The 13,988-nt window shown below is 44.5% G+C and overlaps 1 protein-coding gene across 1 annotated transcript; it reads right to left on the bottom strand.

The window, feature by feature from the left end:
• Positions 1 to 414: 414 nt before the first annotated feature.
• On the bottom strand, positions 415 to 3,289 carry adipoqb (adiponectin, C1Q and collagen domain containing, b). Its single transcript, XM_029704091.1, has 3 exons — positions 3,158 to 3,289; positions 1,827 to 2,189; positions 415 to 1,677 (listed from the first exon to the last, which is right to left on the bottom strand). Exons 2-3 carry the CDS (start codon positions 2,149 to 2,151, stop codon positions 1,112 to 1,114), a joined length of 891 nt encoding a protein of 296 aa, XP_029559951.1. The 5' UTR covers positions 2,152 to 2,189; positions 3,158 to 3,289; the 3' UTR covers positions 415 to 1,111.
• Positions 3,290 to 13,988: the final 10,699 nt, after the last annotated feature.

Raw genomic sequence — 13,988 nt, 5'->3', positions numbered from 1 at the left:
CTTCTCAACCAATAAGTGTTTGTTAACTAGCAAACCAACACATATGCAACCCTCATGCCTGTCATGTGACACTTATTGTATCAAGTCCCTGAACAAGGCACTTGTCTACTCAGGAAATTCCTCAGCACACATCTATTGTGGTTCCCTGACCATTTCAGTGGCCAAGAGCAGCATGATACTATTTCATTACTATTTAGTCTTAGCACTATAGACCCTCCAGAATGAAGAGCTTAGTTATAATTGGTCCATGAGCAAGTGACGCAATGTACATGGAGGTCACCCATTGGCTCTGGAGGTGGGTTCCCTGAGTCACATCTAGAAGCCACTGCTCACATTACAACAATTTGCACTGATCTCCAGTTTTTATTTAAACCTCAATGTTGGCATAGAGACAAGCACAGTGAAACCTCTGAGCAAGTTTTTACTAGAATACAGATTTATTCAGTTTGGGGATTGCATCCACCAAGTAACTTTGTCCAATGATAAAGATAAAAGCCCTAGTCATCAAACCAGAAGTAGGCTATACTACTGACAAACCCTAACTGACTGTTTGGCTAAATGGGAGCCAACAAATGTCCAAAGGGTGACTAGCCTGCCACACTCCTGAAGTGTTTTGGACACATTTGCTCAAACCTACCCACGTCCCTATCGTAGCAGCAAAGCAAAACTCACTTGCTGATCTTGTTTACAAACCACTGCTATGTGAAATGGCTATCTGACAAAGAAAGCATATCTGATGACATTTTACATTTGCTATAACACATTTTATTATTTCACAGACATTGCCCAAACACTGCCATAAAGCCATCTAGGCAATACGCTTTTTGTCTGTGCACAACTTTTTACATTGAATACTAATGTCTCTAATGCTAGAATCCACCTAACAATTGAAACGGAACATGTTATAGATTATAGAACTGACAAGTTTAAAACATTTGGTGCACCCTTTTAAAAACGTACTAATTTAAGAAGCTACTTATTACCCCCCCCCCCCCCCCCCCCCCCCCCCACAGTCCCCAGCCAGAGGGCAATGCATGCCTATAGAGCAGTCAGGAAAAAGTCGCTACAGCCCACCCAACTCTATATATCACCCTCCAGGTCCTGCACGACCTCAGTGTCTATTAACTCCAACAGAGCGACGTCTCCTTTCCTCCATCTCTCCCATGTCGGGGTACAAAAGAAACCCGGAGAAGGTGGAGTCGTTGGTGTTGTCAGCATACACCCCCCCAAAATCCTCATCTCCGTAGATCTGCAGCCAAACCTCGTCCCCAGACTGCAGCCTCAGTATGAGGGCCCCCGAGGCCTGGTCCACGTTGCCCTCGTGGTACTGGTCGTAGGTGAACATGACGGGCTTGTCGTTCTTGAACAGGCTCACCCGAGCATCTTTGGTGTAGACTGTGAGGTGGTATGTGAAGAAGTAGACCCCGGGGAGGAGGCAATGGAACTTTCCGCTCACGTCGTCGTAGTGGTGCTGCTCGTTGTGGAAGAATTTGTTGAAACGGATGGGCACGTTGGTGGCGGGGACGGGATCTGTCAGGCCCATGCTGAAGGAGGAGTGATACAACAGGGCGCTCTCGCCCTGTGCCCCCTTCAGACCGGGGTTGCCTGGGAAACCGCGAGGTCCCGGAGCGCCGTTGTCGCCCTTTTCGCCGGGCTCTCCCTTCTCACCTGGTTCACCTGTACACACAAAGACATCACCAGAGTCGGGGCGAACTTAGAGTCCTGTACTGGTGTTCGTTGACTGTGCCTCATGCGGGTTACTGTGATTAGATTTACTGTGAACTTTGGATGATGTAGCAACAGCAGAGTACAGTTGGTCTTCTTACCTGTATCTCCTTTCTCACCACGAGGGCCATCGTGCCCGTCTCTCCCGTCTCTCCCTAGGTGCCCACTGTGCCCTGGAGTGCCTGGCACTCCTCCCATCCACATGGCACAAGGCTGCCGGTCGTCAGTCAGGCCGGCTTCTGTCCCAGGACCCTCAGGCTGTGCCACCTCCACCGCTGCCTCTTCATTGTCTGCAGCTGCCTCTTCATCTTCTATAGCTGCCTCCTTGACTGGTTCCTCTGCCTCTTCTCCATCTTCCTCCTGAGCCACGCTAAAGCTCCCAGCCAGCAACAGGCCCAGCAGCAGCAGGCTCCACAGTAGCTTCATGGCACTTTCTAACCCCTCAACCTGTAAAACCTTTGACACTGATGGAACAATAAACACACATCAGTATCACACAGGTTAGTGCTATCAAGGCTGTATCACAACCGCCCGTGATTGGGAGTCCCATAGGGAGGTGCACAATTGGTCCAGCGTTGTCCGGGTTTGGCCGGTGTAGGGCCGTCATTGTAAATAAGAATTTGTTCATAAATTACTCGCCTAGTTAAATAAAGGTTAAATAAAGCAAGCGTTCCCTCACTTTGGGTCAAGGCTAGGCCCCATGCTCAAGGCATGCAATGTCCCTGAGAATGAGTGCTTGTAAATGGATATTGGATAAGAGAAACCTCTGACAAGTTCCACCTTTAGTATTTAGTAAAAACTGTATGACATATTGAGGTCCCTTGGTGGTGAGTCCATCTGCAAAGTGCTTGCTTTGAGCAAAGGACATGTATAGTGTTGAAGAAGCTTTACTGGATCTTTTTTGGCAATATTACTGTAATCTGACCCATATTTGACCTCTGACCATTTTTTGACTGGCATTATTATGACAACATGGAATACTTCTAAGGCATGGTAAGACCCCAAAACTTTTTTTATGTACGCTAGAAAAAATAAATTCCAGAGCGCCCGGCAGCTATTGATTGTAAAGCACACGCTGTACAGCCATGACTGGTTTTGTGACAGGTACTTAACGTCTAAATGAAATACGCTATTGCAGTTAAGAGGCTAATGAACAAAAAACTATACATATAATGCTCTTGGCCAAAAGCATTGCCATCTACCAGCAAAGATACAATACAACTTCAAAGAAAATAACTCAAAAGTTGTATGAAATAGGATTCAATTCCAAAATAGGGTAATATCAATTTGGATCCAAAATGTTTACAGTGAATAGGTCAACAGTGTTCCCCTGGACAGTTGACCCCCTCTCCCTACCGATAACATCATCTGATCACATGCTTTGCCAATACCTGTAAACCTGCCACAAAGGTCAGAGGTTACAGTCCCTTACCTTGTCTGTGTTTTCCCCCTCGGAGAGGCGAGTGTTCAGTGGCGTCCTCTAAGAAAACTACCCTCACTCAGCGCAGCAGTGTGTCACAGTCCAGTTGTCCTGTGGCCAGTGTCCTTGGGGGACATGTGTAACTTATTACTGATTGCCTGTCACACTATATTTATCTCTGTCCTACTTTATTTATGGGCCTGCTGATCCAAAAGGGCAGTGGGGATTAGAGTGCCCCCTCCTTCCCTCCCCCCTAACCCTGGCTGTCCACTCTGACTCTCTGCCAGTCTGGTCACAGTGTCACTTGGGGGAGGGGGGGGGGGGGGAGGGGGGGGGGGGCTTAAGGTGACTGATTTCTCTCCAGAAACAGCATAATCTCTTTCTTTTTTTACCTGTGAAAACATTTGATCAACGGGGGCTAATGTTTATTTGCCGTTCCAAATATGTGTGGCAAAAAACTCCCTGATGTGAATCATCTCGTTCCCAAGACAACTGATCCACCAAGCTATCTTTGCTTGTTTGACTTGTCATGTAGACATGGTGTTGTCAGACACACTTAACACATTTGTGGTGGAAATTGTCTTCTGAAAACATTTGTATCATTGTCCGCTATCAACTGGACATGTTAACGCCAGTTATTTGAAAAACCTGAAATGTCAGTTTATTTGTTCTCTGTGACATCAATGTATTAGTAACTGAAAACTGTGAGTGTGTGGGGCTTTATAATAATGTGGATACAAATCTCAAATTTACGACAGTCATGAGAACCTTAGAACTGATTACTCAGTCATCTGATTCACACCTAGAAGAAGAAGCTTCAACAAATACAAGTTAGAGAAATGTTATTTTGCCCCTTACAGCCACCGTATCAGATACATTTGTAGGGGAGTGTATATGAACAGTGAAGCTAAAACTTTTAATTTGGCTCTATAATTTGTGCAGAATGTCACCTTTTATATGAGGTTATTTCCATACATGTCTGTTTTAACATTTAGAAAGGAATGCACTATGAATCTAGTCCCCCCATAGAGTGCCACGATATGAATCATAATGCCCATAAAACCTAGCGGTCAAACAAGGAAATATTTGCAATCATTTTTCCACTATTCATTTTTCCCATAGGGGATTTTAAAAACACTTAAAATAAGGGCTGTGTTTTGTGTAGGCCTACCCTGGTGTAACGTTTTGATAACCGTGTAAATCTCTCTAGGACAGGGTGACTTTTATCAATATATTCACTTGTATTTACCCCCCCAAAATGAAATGCTAATTTTAAGTGTTCTAAAATTCCCTATGGAGAAAAATGAATGATGGAAAAACGATTGGAATCATTTCCTAGTTTGACCACGAGGTTTTATGGATATTATGACACCACCACTGTGGGGCTCTATTTGAAGGTGTCATAAGTATTTGGACAAATTCACTTAGTGTTTTACATTTAGTCAAGTATTTTCTGCCATGTTCCTACAGTAGCAAGCAATAACTATAAATCTTGTGACTCTACAAACTTGTTGGATGCATTTGCAGTTTGTTTTGGTTGTGTTTCGGATGTGCCCAATAGAAATAAATGCTAAATAATGTATGGTGTCATTTTGGAGTCACCTTTATTGTAAATAAGAATGTAATATGTTTCTGAACACTTATACATTAATGTGGATGCTACTATGATTACGGATAATCATGAATGAATTGTGAATAATGAGTGAGAAACTTAGATGCACAAAGAACATGCTAACCTCTCACCATTACAAATAACACTAGAGGATGGCATTTCTTTATTCACGATTCATTCAGGACTATCTGTAATCATGGTAGCATGATTACCAGAAACATTTATATTCTTATTTACAATCAAAATGACTCCAAAATGACACTACATTATGACACACTACATTATTTACCATTCACCTTCTGTACTGTCGCCTCATAAAACATTTGGCGCTTTATTTTTGGCTGGCGCTAAGGAGGCGCAAGTGTCAAACGCAAGTTAGTTTGCAATTTCGTAACGTAAAAACTGGTATTTTCCAGCCCTAACGCCAGGTTCGGCAATTTACCTGTATCATCAGCTCACTTGTGCTGAGGTAAATGCATGGATTTTGAGAGCGGAAGCACAGCCTATCCTGCCATGACGCACATCTCTCTCATGGAAAAAAAGAGATGTGCCTTTTATGCCGTTGAATCTCATATTTAGAAAATTATTGGTTACCCCCCATTCTGTTTAATTTGATTAAAAACCAACCATAGCCTACCCTCCCCTTAATCAAGGCTGGTTTAGCAGTATTGCATAAGGTGCTTCTTTTTACCCTGGCCATTAGCCAAGTAGCCTATGAATAAAGGGGTTTTAAATGGTCTACTGAGAGTGCCTTGAAATATTTGAGGTTTTTGCCCTCATGCTTTTTCATTATTCACAATTCAAATTACTGCTATCCGTCCCCATTTTCAAAGAGTGCCCCTTGTCCGATTACCAAAGGCTCCCCCAAACTATTCAGTCTGCCCTCTAATGGCATATCAACTGCAGATTTTTAAAAATCTGCCAAGCACATAAGCAACAATACAATTATCAGAAGCCTACTATCCGGGTTCCTAGGGATGCCCTCACCCCATTTGAAGCTGACATTTAAAATGGCTAGGATTTAGGGTGGGGACGTCCCAAAGTTCCGGGTGTTGCACTAGCCCAGCCGAATAAGAGTTGATGACAACACAAAGACCGTCAATAACCTACAGAACTTGAGACAAACGCATTCAGTATTAAGTCATGGAGCTCATTAATTGGCCAGTGAATGGCCAAGCCTTCATCAGACCTACAACTTGTTTATTCATCAAAACCCAGTCCTTTTGCGGCACTGCCAGCTACTGCACTTATAATTCCGGCTGTGAAAATAGCTAAAATAATTCCGGACCTATAGCGCCAGTGCTTAGATCTACCATTCCGTTAGGTTTGTTAAAATAGAGCCCTTGATCTCAAATCCAAAATGCTGGACTATAGTTCTAAATAAAATAAATAAATACATAGGGGAGTGTAGATGACCCTCCAGGACAAAGACTATGAAGCACCGTCATAAACCTTATCTGCCAATTATAATCAGAGAACTCTCATATTTGACATTCATCCAACACAAATATTCTCTCATACACCATTCAAATCACAACCTCTCCACTGTGGGTAAGGAGCTGCTCCAATTGCAAATAAATGCACCCTCACCGTCTGAATCCTTAATTTTTTCTATTAATTTCCCAAACCAACCATAGCCTCAGTAGAAAATAAGTCTATGAACATGTTGATTGCTCCTTTTCTAACTAACTGTTCATAAATAAGCAAAACTTTTACTTTCCTCTGAATTTTGACTCGCTAAAAATAATAGCTCAGCACAATTCACTGAGGAGCACTAAAGAATTGGTTAAAAACAGGTTTCACTCGAAGTTTTATCTTAATCATGAATCTAAAACATCACCATCATGGTTTATATACTGGAAAGTTTGAAAACCAATTGACAATTCCCTTTGTACAGAGATGGGTGGGATTGATTACTATTTCATTTTAATAGTCCCCCAAGTAGGCCATGTATGTGAATTTAAATAATACAATAAGCAATTTACTGATGTAGAGGAGGGGGGTGCTGAGGAGTATTTCTGTCTGTAATCAAGCATTTTTGTTGAGAAAAACTCATTCTGATTGGCTGGGCCTGACTCCCCAGTAGGAGGACCTGGCTCCCAAGTGGATGGGCCTATGCCCTCCAAGGCCCACCCATGGCTGTGCTCCTGCCCAGTCATGTGAAATTCCATATATTAGGGCCTAATGAATTTATTTAAATTGACTGATTCCTTCTATGAACTGTAACTCAGTAAAATCTTTGAAATTGTTGCATGTTACGTTTATATTGTTCCGTATATATATATATATATATATATATATATATATATATATAATATATTACTGCTCAAAAAAATAAAGGGAACACTTAAACAACACATCCTAGATCTGAATGAAAGAATTAATCTTATTAAATACTTTTTTCTTTACATAGTTGAATGTGCTGACAACAAAATCACACAAAAATAATAAATGGAAATCCAATTTATCAACCCATGGAGGTCTGGATTTGGAGTCACACTCAAAATGAAAGTGGAAAACCACACTACAGGCTGATCCAACTTTGATGTAATGTCCTTAAAACCTGTCAAAATGAGGCTCAGTAGTGTGTGTGGCCTCCACGTGCCTGTATGGACTCCCTACAATGCCTGGGCATGCTCCTGATGAGGTGGCGGATGGTCTCCTGAGGGATCTCCTCCCAGACCTGGACTAAAGCATCCGCCATCTCCTGGACAGTCTGTGGTGCAACGTGGCATTGGTGGATGGAGCGAGACATGATGTCCCAGATGTGCTCAATTGGATTCAGGTCTGGGGAACGGGCGGGACAGTCCATAGCATCAATGCCTTCCTCTTGCAGGAACTGCTGACACACTCCAGCCACATGAGGTCTAGCATTGTCTTGCATTAGGAGGAACCCAGGTCCAACCGCACCAGCATATGGTCTCACAAGGGGTCTGAGGATCTCATCTCGGTACCTAATAGCAGTCAGGCTACCTCTGGCGAGCACATGGAGGGCTGTGCGGCCCCCCAAAGAAATGCCACCCCACACCATGACTGACCCACCGCCAAACCGGTCATCCTGGAGGATGTTGCAGGCAGCCGAACATTCTCCACAGCGTCTCCAGTCTCTGTCACGTCTGTCACGTGCTCAGTGTGAACCTGCTTTCATCTGTGAAGAGCACAGGGCGCCAGTGGCGAATTTGCCAATCATGGTGTTCTCTGGCAAATGCCAAACGTCCTGCACGGTGTTGGGCTGTAAGCACAACCCCCACCTGTGGACGTCGGGCCCTCATACCACCCTCATGGAGTTTGTTTCTGACCGTTTGAGCAGACACATGCACATTTGTGGCCTGCTGGAGGTCATTTTGCAGGGCTCTGGCAGTGCTTCTCCTGCTCCTCCTTGCACAAAGGCGGAGGTAGCGGTCCTGCTGCTGCGTTGTTGCCCTCCTACGGCCTCCTCCACGTCTCCTGATGTACTGGCCTGTCTCCTGGTAGCGCCTCCATGCTCTGGACACTACGCTGACAGACACAGCAAACCTTCTTGCCACAGCTCGCATTGATGTGCCATCCTGGATGAGCTGCACTACCTGAGCCACTTGTGTGCGTTGTAGACTCCGTCTCATGCTACCACTAGAGTGAAAGCACCGCCAGCATTCAAAAGTGACCAAAACATCAGCCAGGAAGCATAGGAACTGAGAAGTGGTCTGTGGTCCCCACCTGCAGAACTGCTCCTTTATTGGGGGTGTCTTGCTAATTGCCTATAATTTCCACCTGTTGTCTATTCCATTTGCACAACAGCATGTGACATTTATTGTCAATCAGTGTTGCTTCCTAAGTGGACAGTTTGATTTCACAGAAGTGTGATTGACTTGGAGTTACATTGTGTTGTTTAAGTGTTCCCTTTATTTTTTGGAGCAGTGTATATATATATATATATATATATATATATGCTAACCATAGTAAAATTGCACTAACACAAAACCACCACAGGGGTGTGATCTCTGCTAACGTGAGAGTCATGATTTCATAACCTGGAAAACTCCCAAAGAAATAGTTTTATTCAGGTCTACAGTTCAAACGAATAAAACAACTAGTTCCTAAAGATAAAGCACAGGATCAAAGTAATTTTTTCCAAAGCAAATGAAATGTTTTATTGTAGAGACAGTCCTCAAATGCTTGCAGATCATAAGACATTTTGGTAAATTGTTGGAGACCTTTTTATTCTAATCCCATATTGACAAGTTAGACATACCCAAGTCTCCCATCATGTTACAATTCACAATAAAACAATTACTCAAACAAGAATAAATAAGGTGGATAAAGACGGTATACACACATCACTTGTAAATGTGATGCCACTCTAAAAATAGCAAAGAATCTGCAGAAATAAATACCCTTTGCACACTTGTTGCAGTATTTTAAATTCTCAAAGTCTCTTACTCACTCCTTTCACTGGTCCTGGCCAACAGGTGGATGGAGGCCAAGGCATTTCCACATAGGTGGCAAAGCAGTTCTGAGAAATGCTATTTGCATACGTTATCAACAAAAGGCCAAGATGAAAGAGTGGCGAGGCTTTTATAAAGATGTAAAACCTGTCTGTCTGTAATTGCATTTATTAAGGCGAGGTTGTGTACGGCTGAGTCAGAAAGTGAATATGGGCAAGTAAATAAAACAGGCACCCAGAAACATTTACTGACCCGGGGAGTCTGTAAGATTGTTCTGTCCTCTTCTAATGAAGGTCACCTGTGAAAACTTCCAGACAATATTACGAATGTGATTAATCGCAGGTGGTATACGTGGCATTTTTATAACCTTTCCAAGGGAGTCATTAGCCAGCTTACAATTGGCTCATTCATCCCCCTCCTCTCCCCTGAAACTATTCCCCAGGTCGTTGCTGTAAATGAGAATGTGTTCTCAGTCAACTTACCTGGTAAAATAAAATAAAAAAATTAGAGGCCACATAGTTTATGTAAAACATAAGGCGATTTATTGGCCAATGAACTGGGGTGCCAATGAACTGGGGTGACCCTCTCTATATTACAAGCTCAACACATGAGACGTAGGCTTTTCTTTTGTCATTTATTCTGCGATTTGTATTAACATGTTAGTTATATATTATAGTAATTGCATAGCATAGGAGTTGAGCGATTTGTGTAATTACACAAGAGAAATAGGTAAAACCCTTATCCCATTACTATGTAATTACAACCAAAAAAAAGAACTTTAACAGGGATGTAAACTAGTCACCTTTCGAAGAAATGTGCCGTTTTGAATCCAAATTATGGGACCTACGTGATTCGTGTAGATCCGACGAGAAACGTTTTTGGATCACTACTGTCTGTAAGCGAACGAGTGATGCGCGTTTTGAGAAACGTTGGGCTGTATCCAAGGCTCAGCCAATCGTTTACATGACAGAATGCAGCTCAGCGCGAGACTGAAGAAAGAAGAGACAACCAATTTACTAGTTACAGCATCAGCTAGCGCGCTGGAAAGGCCGTTATCCAGTTACAGCAGCGCGTCCCCTGAACGATAACGAAGAGGTAACGTTAGGCGAGAAGCCTGACCACGGACACGGGGTGAGAAGGTGATGAAGTGTACTTCATGAGCTGGAACCGAAAAACTACTGGCGTTTGGAAAGTTTGAGGTGAGGGAGAAAGTGTGGTGGAACAAGTATTAGCGTTAAGTATCTTGCTAGCTGGATCGAATTCACAGTTAGCTAGCCAGAGAAATGTTGAGCAACATTAGCCAACTTATCTGATCAAATAATTGAGTTTATGGTGTGAAAATCAGCTTGCTAATAAAGTCAGACAGCTAACGTTAACGTTACAACATCAGATGAGCTAACATTAGTAACATAACCAATTCGCTATAGCTGGTATACGACTCCTTGCCGTTCCTCCTTGCGTTAGTTGCTTACTGGACCCTGGCGATCTATGAAATGTTAACTAGTTCATTAGCTAACGAACTAACCACTATCTGTTATGCAATGTTTCCCTCTACAGTATGTGGTTAATTTTTAGAATGAGAGAATTAAGTGAAAATGAGGCGTTGCTTGCTAAACAAGTGGATTCAGGGATCAAGTGTAGCTGGAGCTGGGCCTGGCTTTAGCTGGATGCCACTATAGAGGTGAATGGAACACCACACACTTTCCCTCTTTCTCACTTTTGCTGGCACATTGTAGAACACATGTCCACAGGCAGAAAGTGTACAATGTAATAATGTGCAGTGTAGCCCAAATATATTGTTTTTGTTGTGTTGAACTTGACTTTTTCTCAAGACTTGAGTGTCATTTGCAGTAAAGTCTAGGCAACAAATAACACTGGATTGCTTTCTTTACATTTCTTAGCTGTGAGTTAGGTTCACATTAACCACTTGTTATTTTACACCCAGAGACTGATCATGTAGATCATATTCTTTGTTGTTTAGTTAGTTAAAACCTGCATTTCCCCCTAGCAGGGATTTTTTTGTATGTTTCAGTGCCCTCAGCAGTTTGCATCCCTGATTGTAAGGTTTTACCGCTACTAACAACAAATAATAGCGAAGTCCTCATCTTATATGACCACAAATACACTTGAACTATTATTGTGATCTTCATTAACCGGGAAATCCCAAGAGATCAAATATCTTAACTGAGACTTGCAAATACATATTGGCATAACATTAGAAGGGGTGAAGCAATGTCTGTTTTCATTAACTTCTGGTGTAAAACCGTGGTGGAATTACACTTCTTGCCTTGGGCAGGAGTGTGTGTAAAAGTCATTTAGAAAACCCTGAGCTGCCAACATTCAACAGAGGTGTGTTAACCTCTCTGGGCTATTCCGGTCCTGTTTACATTCAACGAGAGAGAAAGTAAAAGCATGCTATCCCCTCATGCACGAGCCTCAGTCTAAAGGCCCTCTGATAGAGCACTTGCCAAACGCGCTAGTGTGTTTCAGCCTGGGCCTTGAATTACATCATTCAGCTTTTTCCCGGGTTCTGAGAGCCTATGGGAGCCGTAGGAAGTGTCACGTTACAGCAAAGATCCTCAGTCTTCAATAAAAAGAGCCAAGATGGACAACAACTTGTCAGACAGGCCACTTCCTGGTCAGAATCTTCTCAGGTTTTTGCCTGCCATATGAGTTCTGTTATACTCACAGACACCATTCAAACAGTTTTAGAAACTTTAGGGTGTTTTCTATCAAAAGCCAATAATTATATGCATATTCTAGTTACTGGGCAGGAGTAGTAACCAGATTAAATCAGGTACGTTTTTTATCCGGCCGTGTAAATACTGCCCCCTATCCCCAACAGGTTAATGAAATTGGAAATGCCATGACGTTGCGCCCTACAGTCAGAACTTGCAGTGCCTTCAGTGTTCATACCCCTTCACTTATTCCACATTTTGTTGTGTTACAGCCTGAATTGAAAATGTATAAAATATTATTTTTTTCTCACCCATCTATGCACAATACCCCATAATGACAAAGTGAAAACATGTTTTTAGAAATGTACTGTACATAAGAATTCACACCCTTTTGCTATGACACTCCAAATTGAGCTCAGGTGCATCCAATTTCCTTTGATCATCCTCGTCACTACAACTCGATTGGAGTCCACCTGTGGCCAATTCAATTGTTTGGACATGATTTAGAAAGAAACACACCTGTTTATCTAAGGTCCCACAGTTGACAGTCAGAGCAGAGCAGAATCTATACCATGAAGTTCAAGAAACTGTCTGTAGATCTCTGAGATAGAATTGTGGTGAGGCATGTATCTGGGGAAGGGTGTAAAACAATTTCTAGAGTGTTGAAAGTTTCCAAGAGCACAGGTCTTCATCATTAGGAAATTGAAGACCTGTGCATACAACTGGCCATCCGACCAATCTGAGCAACCGGTTAAGAAGAACCTTGATCAGTGAGGTGACCACTGACAGAACTACAGAGTTCCTTGGCTGAGATAGGAGAACGTGCCAGAAGGACAACGGTCTACATCACTTCACTAATCTGAGCTTTATAGGAGAGTGGCAAGACGGATGCCATTACTGAGAAAAAGGCACATGACAGCACGCCTGGAATTTGCTAAAAGGCATGTGACTGATTCTGTGGTCTGATGAGACAAAAATGTAACTATTTGGCCTGAATGCAAAGTGCTTTGTCTGGAGAAAATCAGTCACAGCTCATCACCTGTCTTAACACCATCCCTACTGTGAAGAATGGTGGTGGCAGCATCATATTATGGGGATGCATTTCAGCGGCAGGGGCTGGGAGACGGGTAATGATAGATGGAGCAATGAATGGAGCCAAATACAAGCAAGTCTTTGATGAGAACCTGCTTCAGAGTGCAAACATCCTTAGACTGGGGCGAAGACTTACATTCCAACAGGACAATGACCCTATGCATACAGCCAAAGCAACGCTGGAATGGCTTCAGAACAAGAATGTGAAAGTCCTTGAGATGTCCAGCCAAAGCCCAGGCTTGAATCCCATTGAAAATCTGTGGAAAGACATGAAAATTGCTGTCCAGGATAGGTGGGTTGGGAAGGGAAGGTGGCTGCCGTCAACGACGGAACTGAGCTACACCCTCCCTCCCCAACCCACCTATCCTGGAGGTGGCTCAGGTGCAGGACGTGGACCTTGCTCCACCCTCGGCGTCGCCCACTTTGGTGGCGCCGATAGCTGCGCCGGGCAGACGGGCCACTCAGGCTGGACCGGAGGACAGGAGGGCCCCTCGGGCTGGGCCGGAGGACAGGAGGGCCACTCGGGCTGGGCCGGAGGACAGGAGGGCCACTCGGGCTGGGCCGGAGGACAGGAGGGCCACTCGGGCTGGGCCGGAGGCCAGGAGGGCCTCTCGGGCTGGGCGGGAGGCCAGGAGGGCCCCTCGGGCTGGGCCGGAGGCCAGGAGGGCCACTCGGGCTGGGCCGGAGGACAGGAGGGCCACTTGGGCTGGGCCGGAGGACAGGAGGGCCACTCGGGCTGGGCCGGAGGACAGGAGGGCCACTCGGGCTGGGCCGGAGGCCAGGAGGGCCCCTCGGGCTGGGCCGGAAGCCAGGAGGGCCCCTCGGGCTGGGCCGGAGGCCAGGAGGGCCTCTCGGGCTGGGCCGGAGGACAGGAGGGCCCCTCGGGCTGGGCCGGAGGACAGGAGGGCCACTCGGGCTGGGCCGGAGGACAGGAGGGCCACTCTGGCAGCTCCGGGCAGTCTGGCAGCTACGGGCAGTCTGGCCACTCTGGCAGCTCCGGGCAGTCTGGCCACTCTGGCAGCTCCGGGCAGTCTGGC

Source organism: Salmo trutta, chromosome 21, assembly GCF_901001165.1.
Source record: "Salmo trutta chromosome 21, fSalTru1.1, whole genome shotgun sequence".
In the NCBI taxonomy this organism is placed as follows: domain Eukaryota; kingdom Metazoa; phylum Chordata; class Actinopteri; order Salmoniformes; family Salmonidae; genus Salmo; species Salmo trutta.
This window is presented reverse-complemented; position numbering and strand designations above follow the sequence as displayed.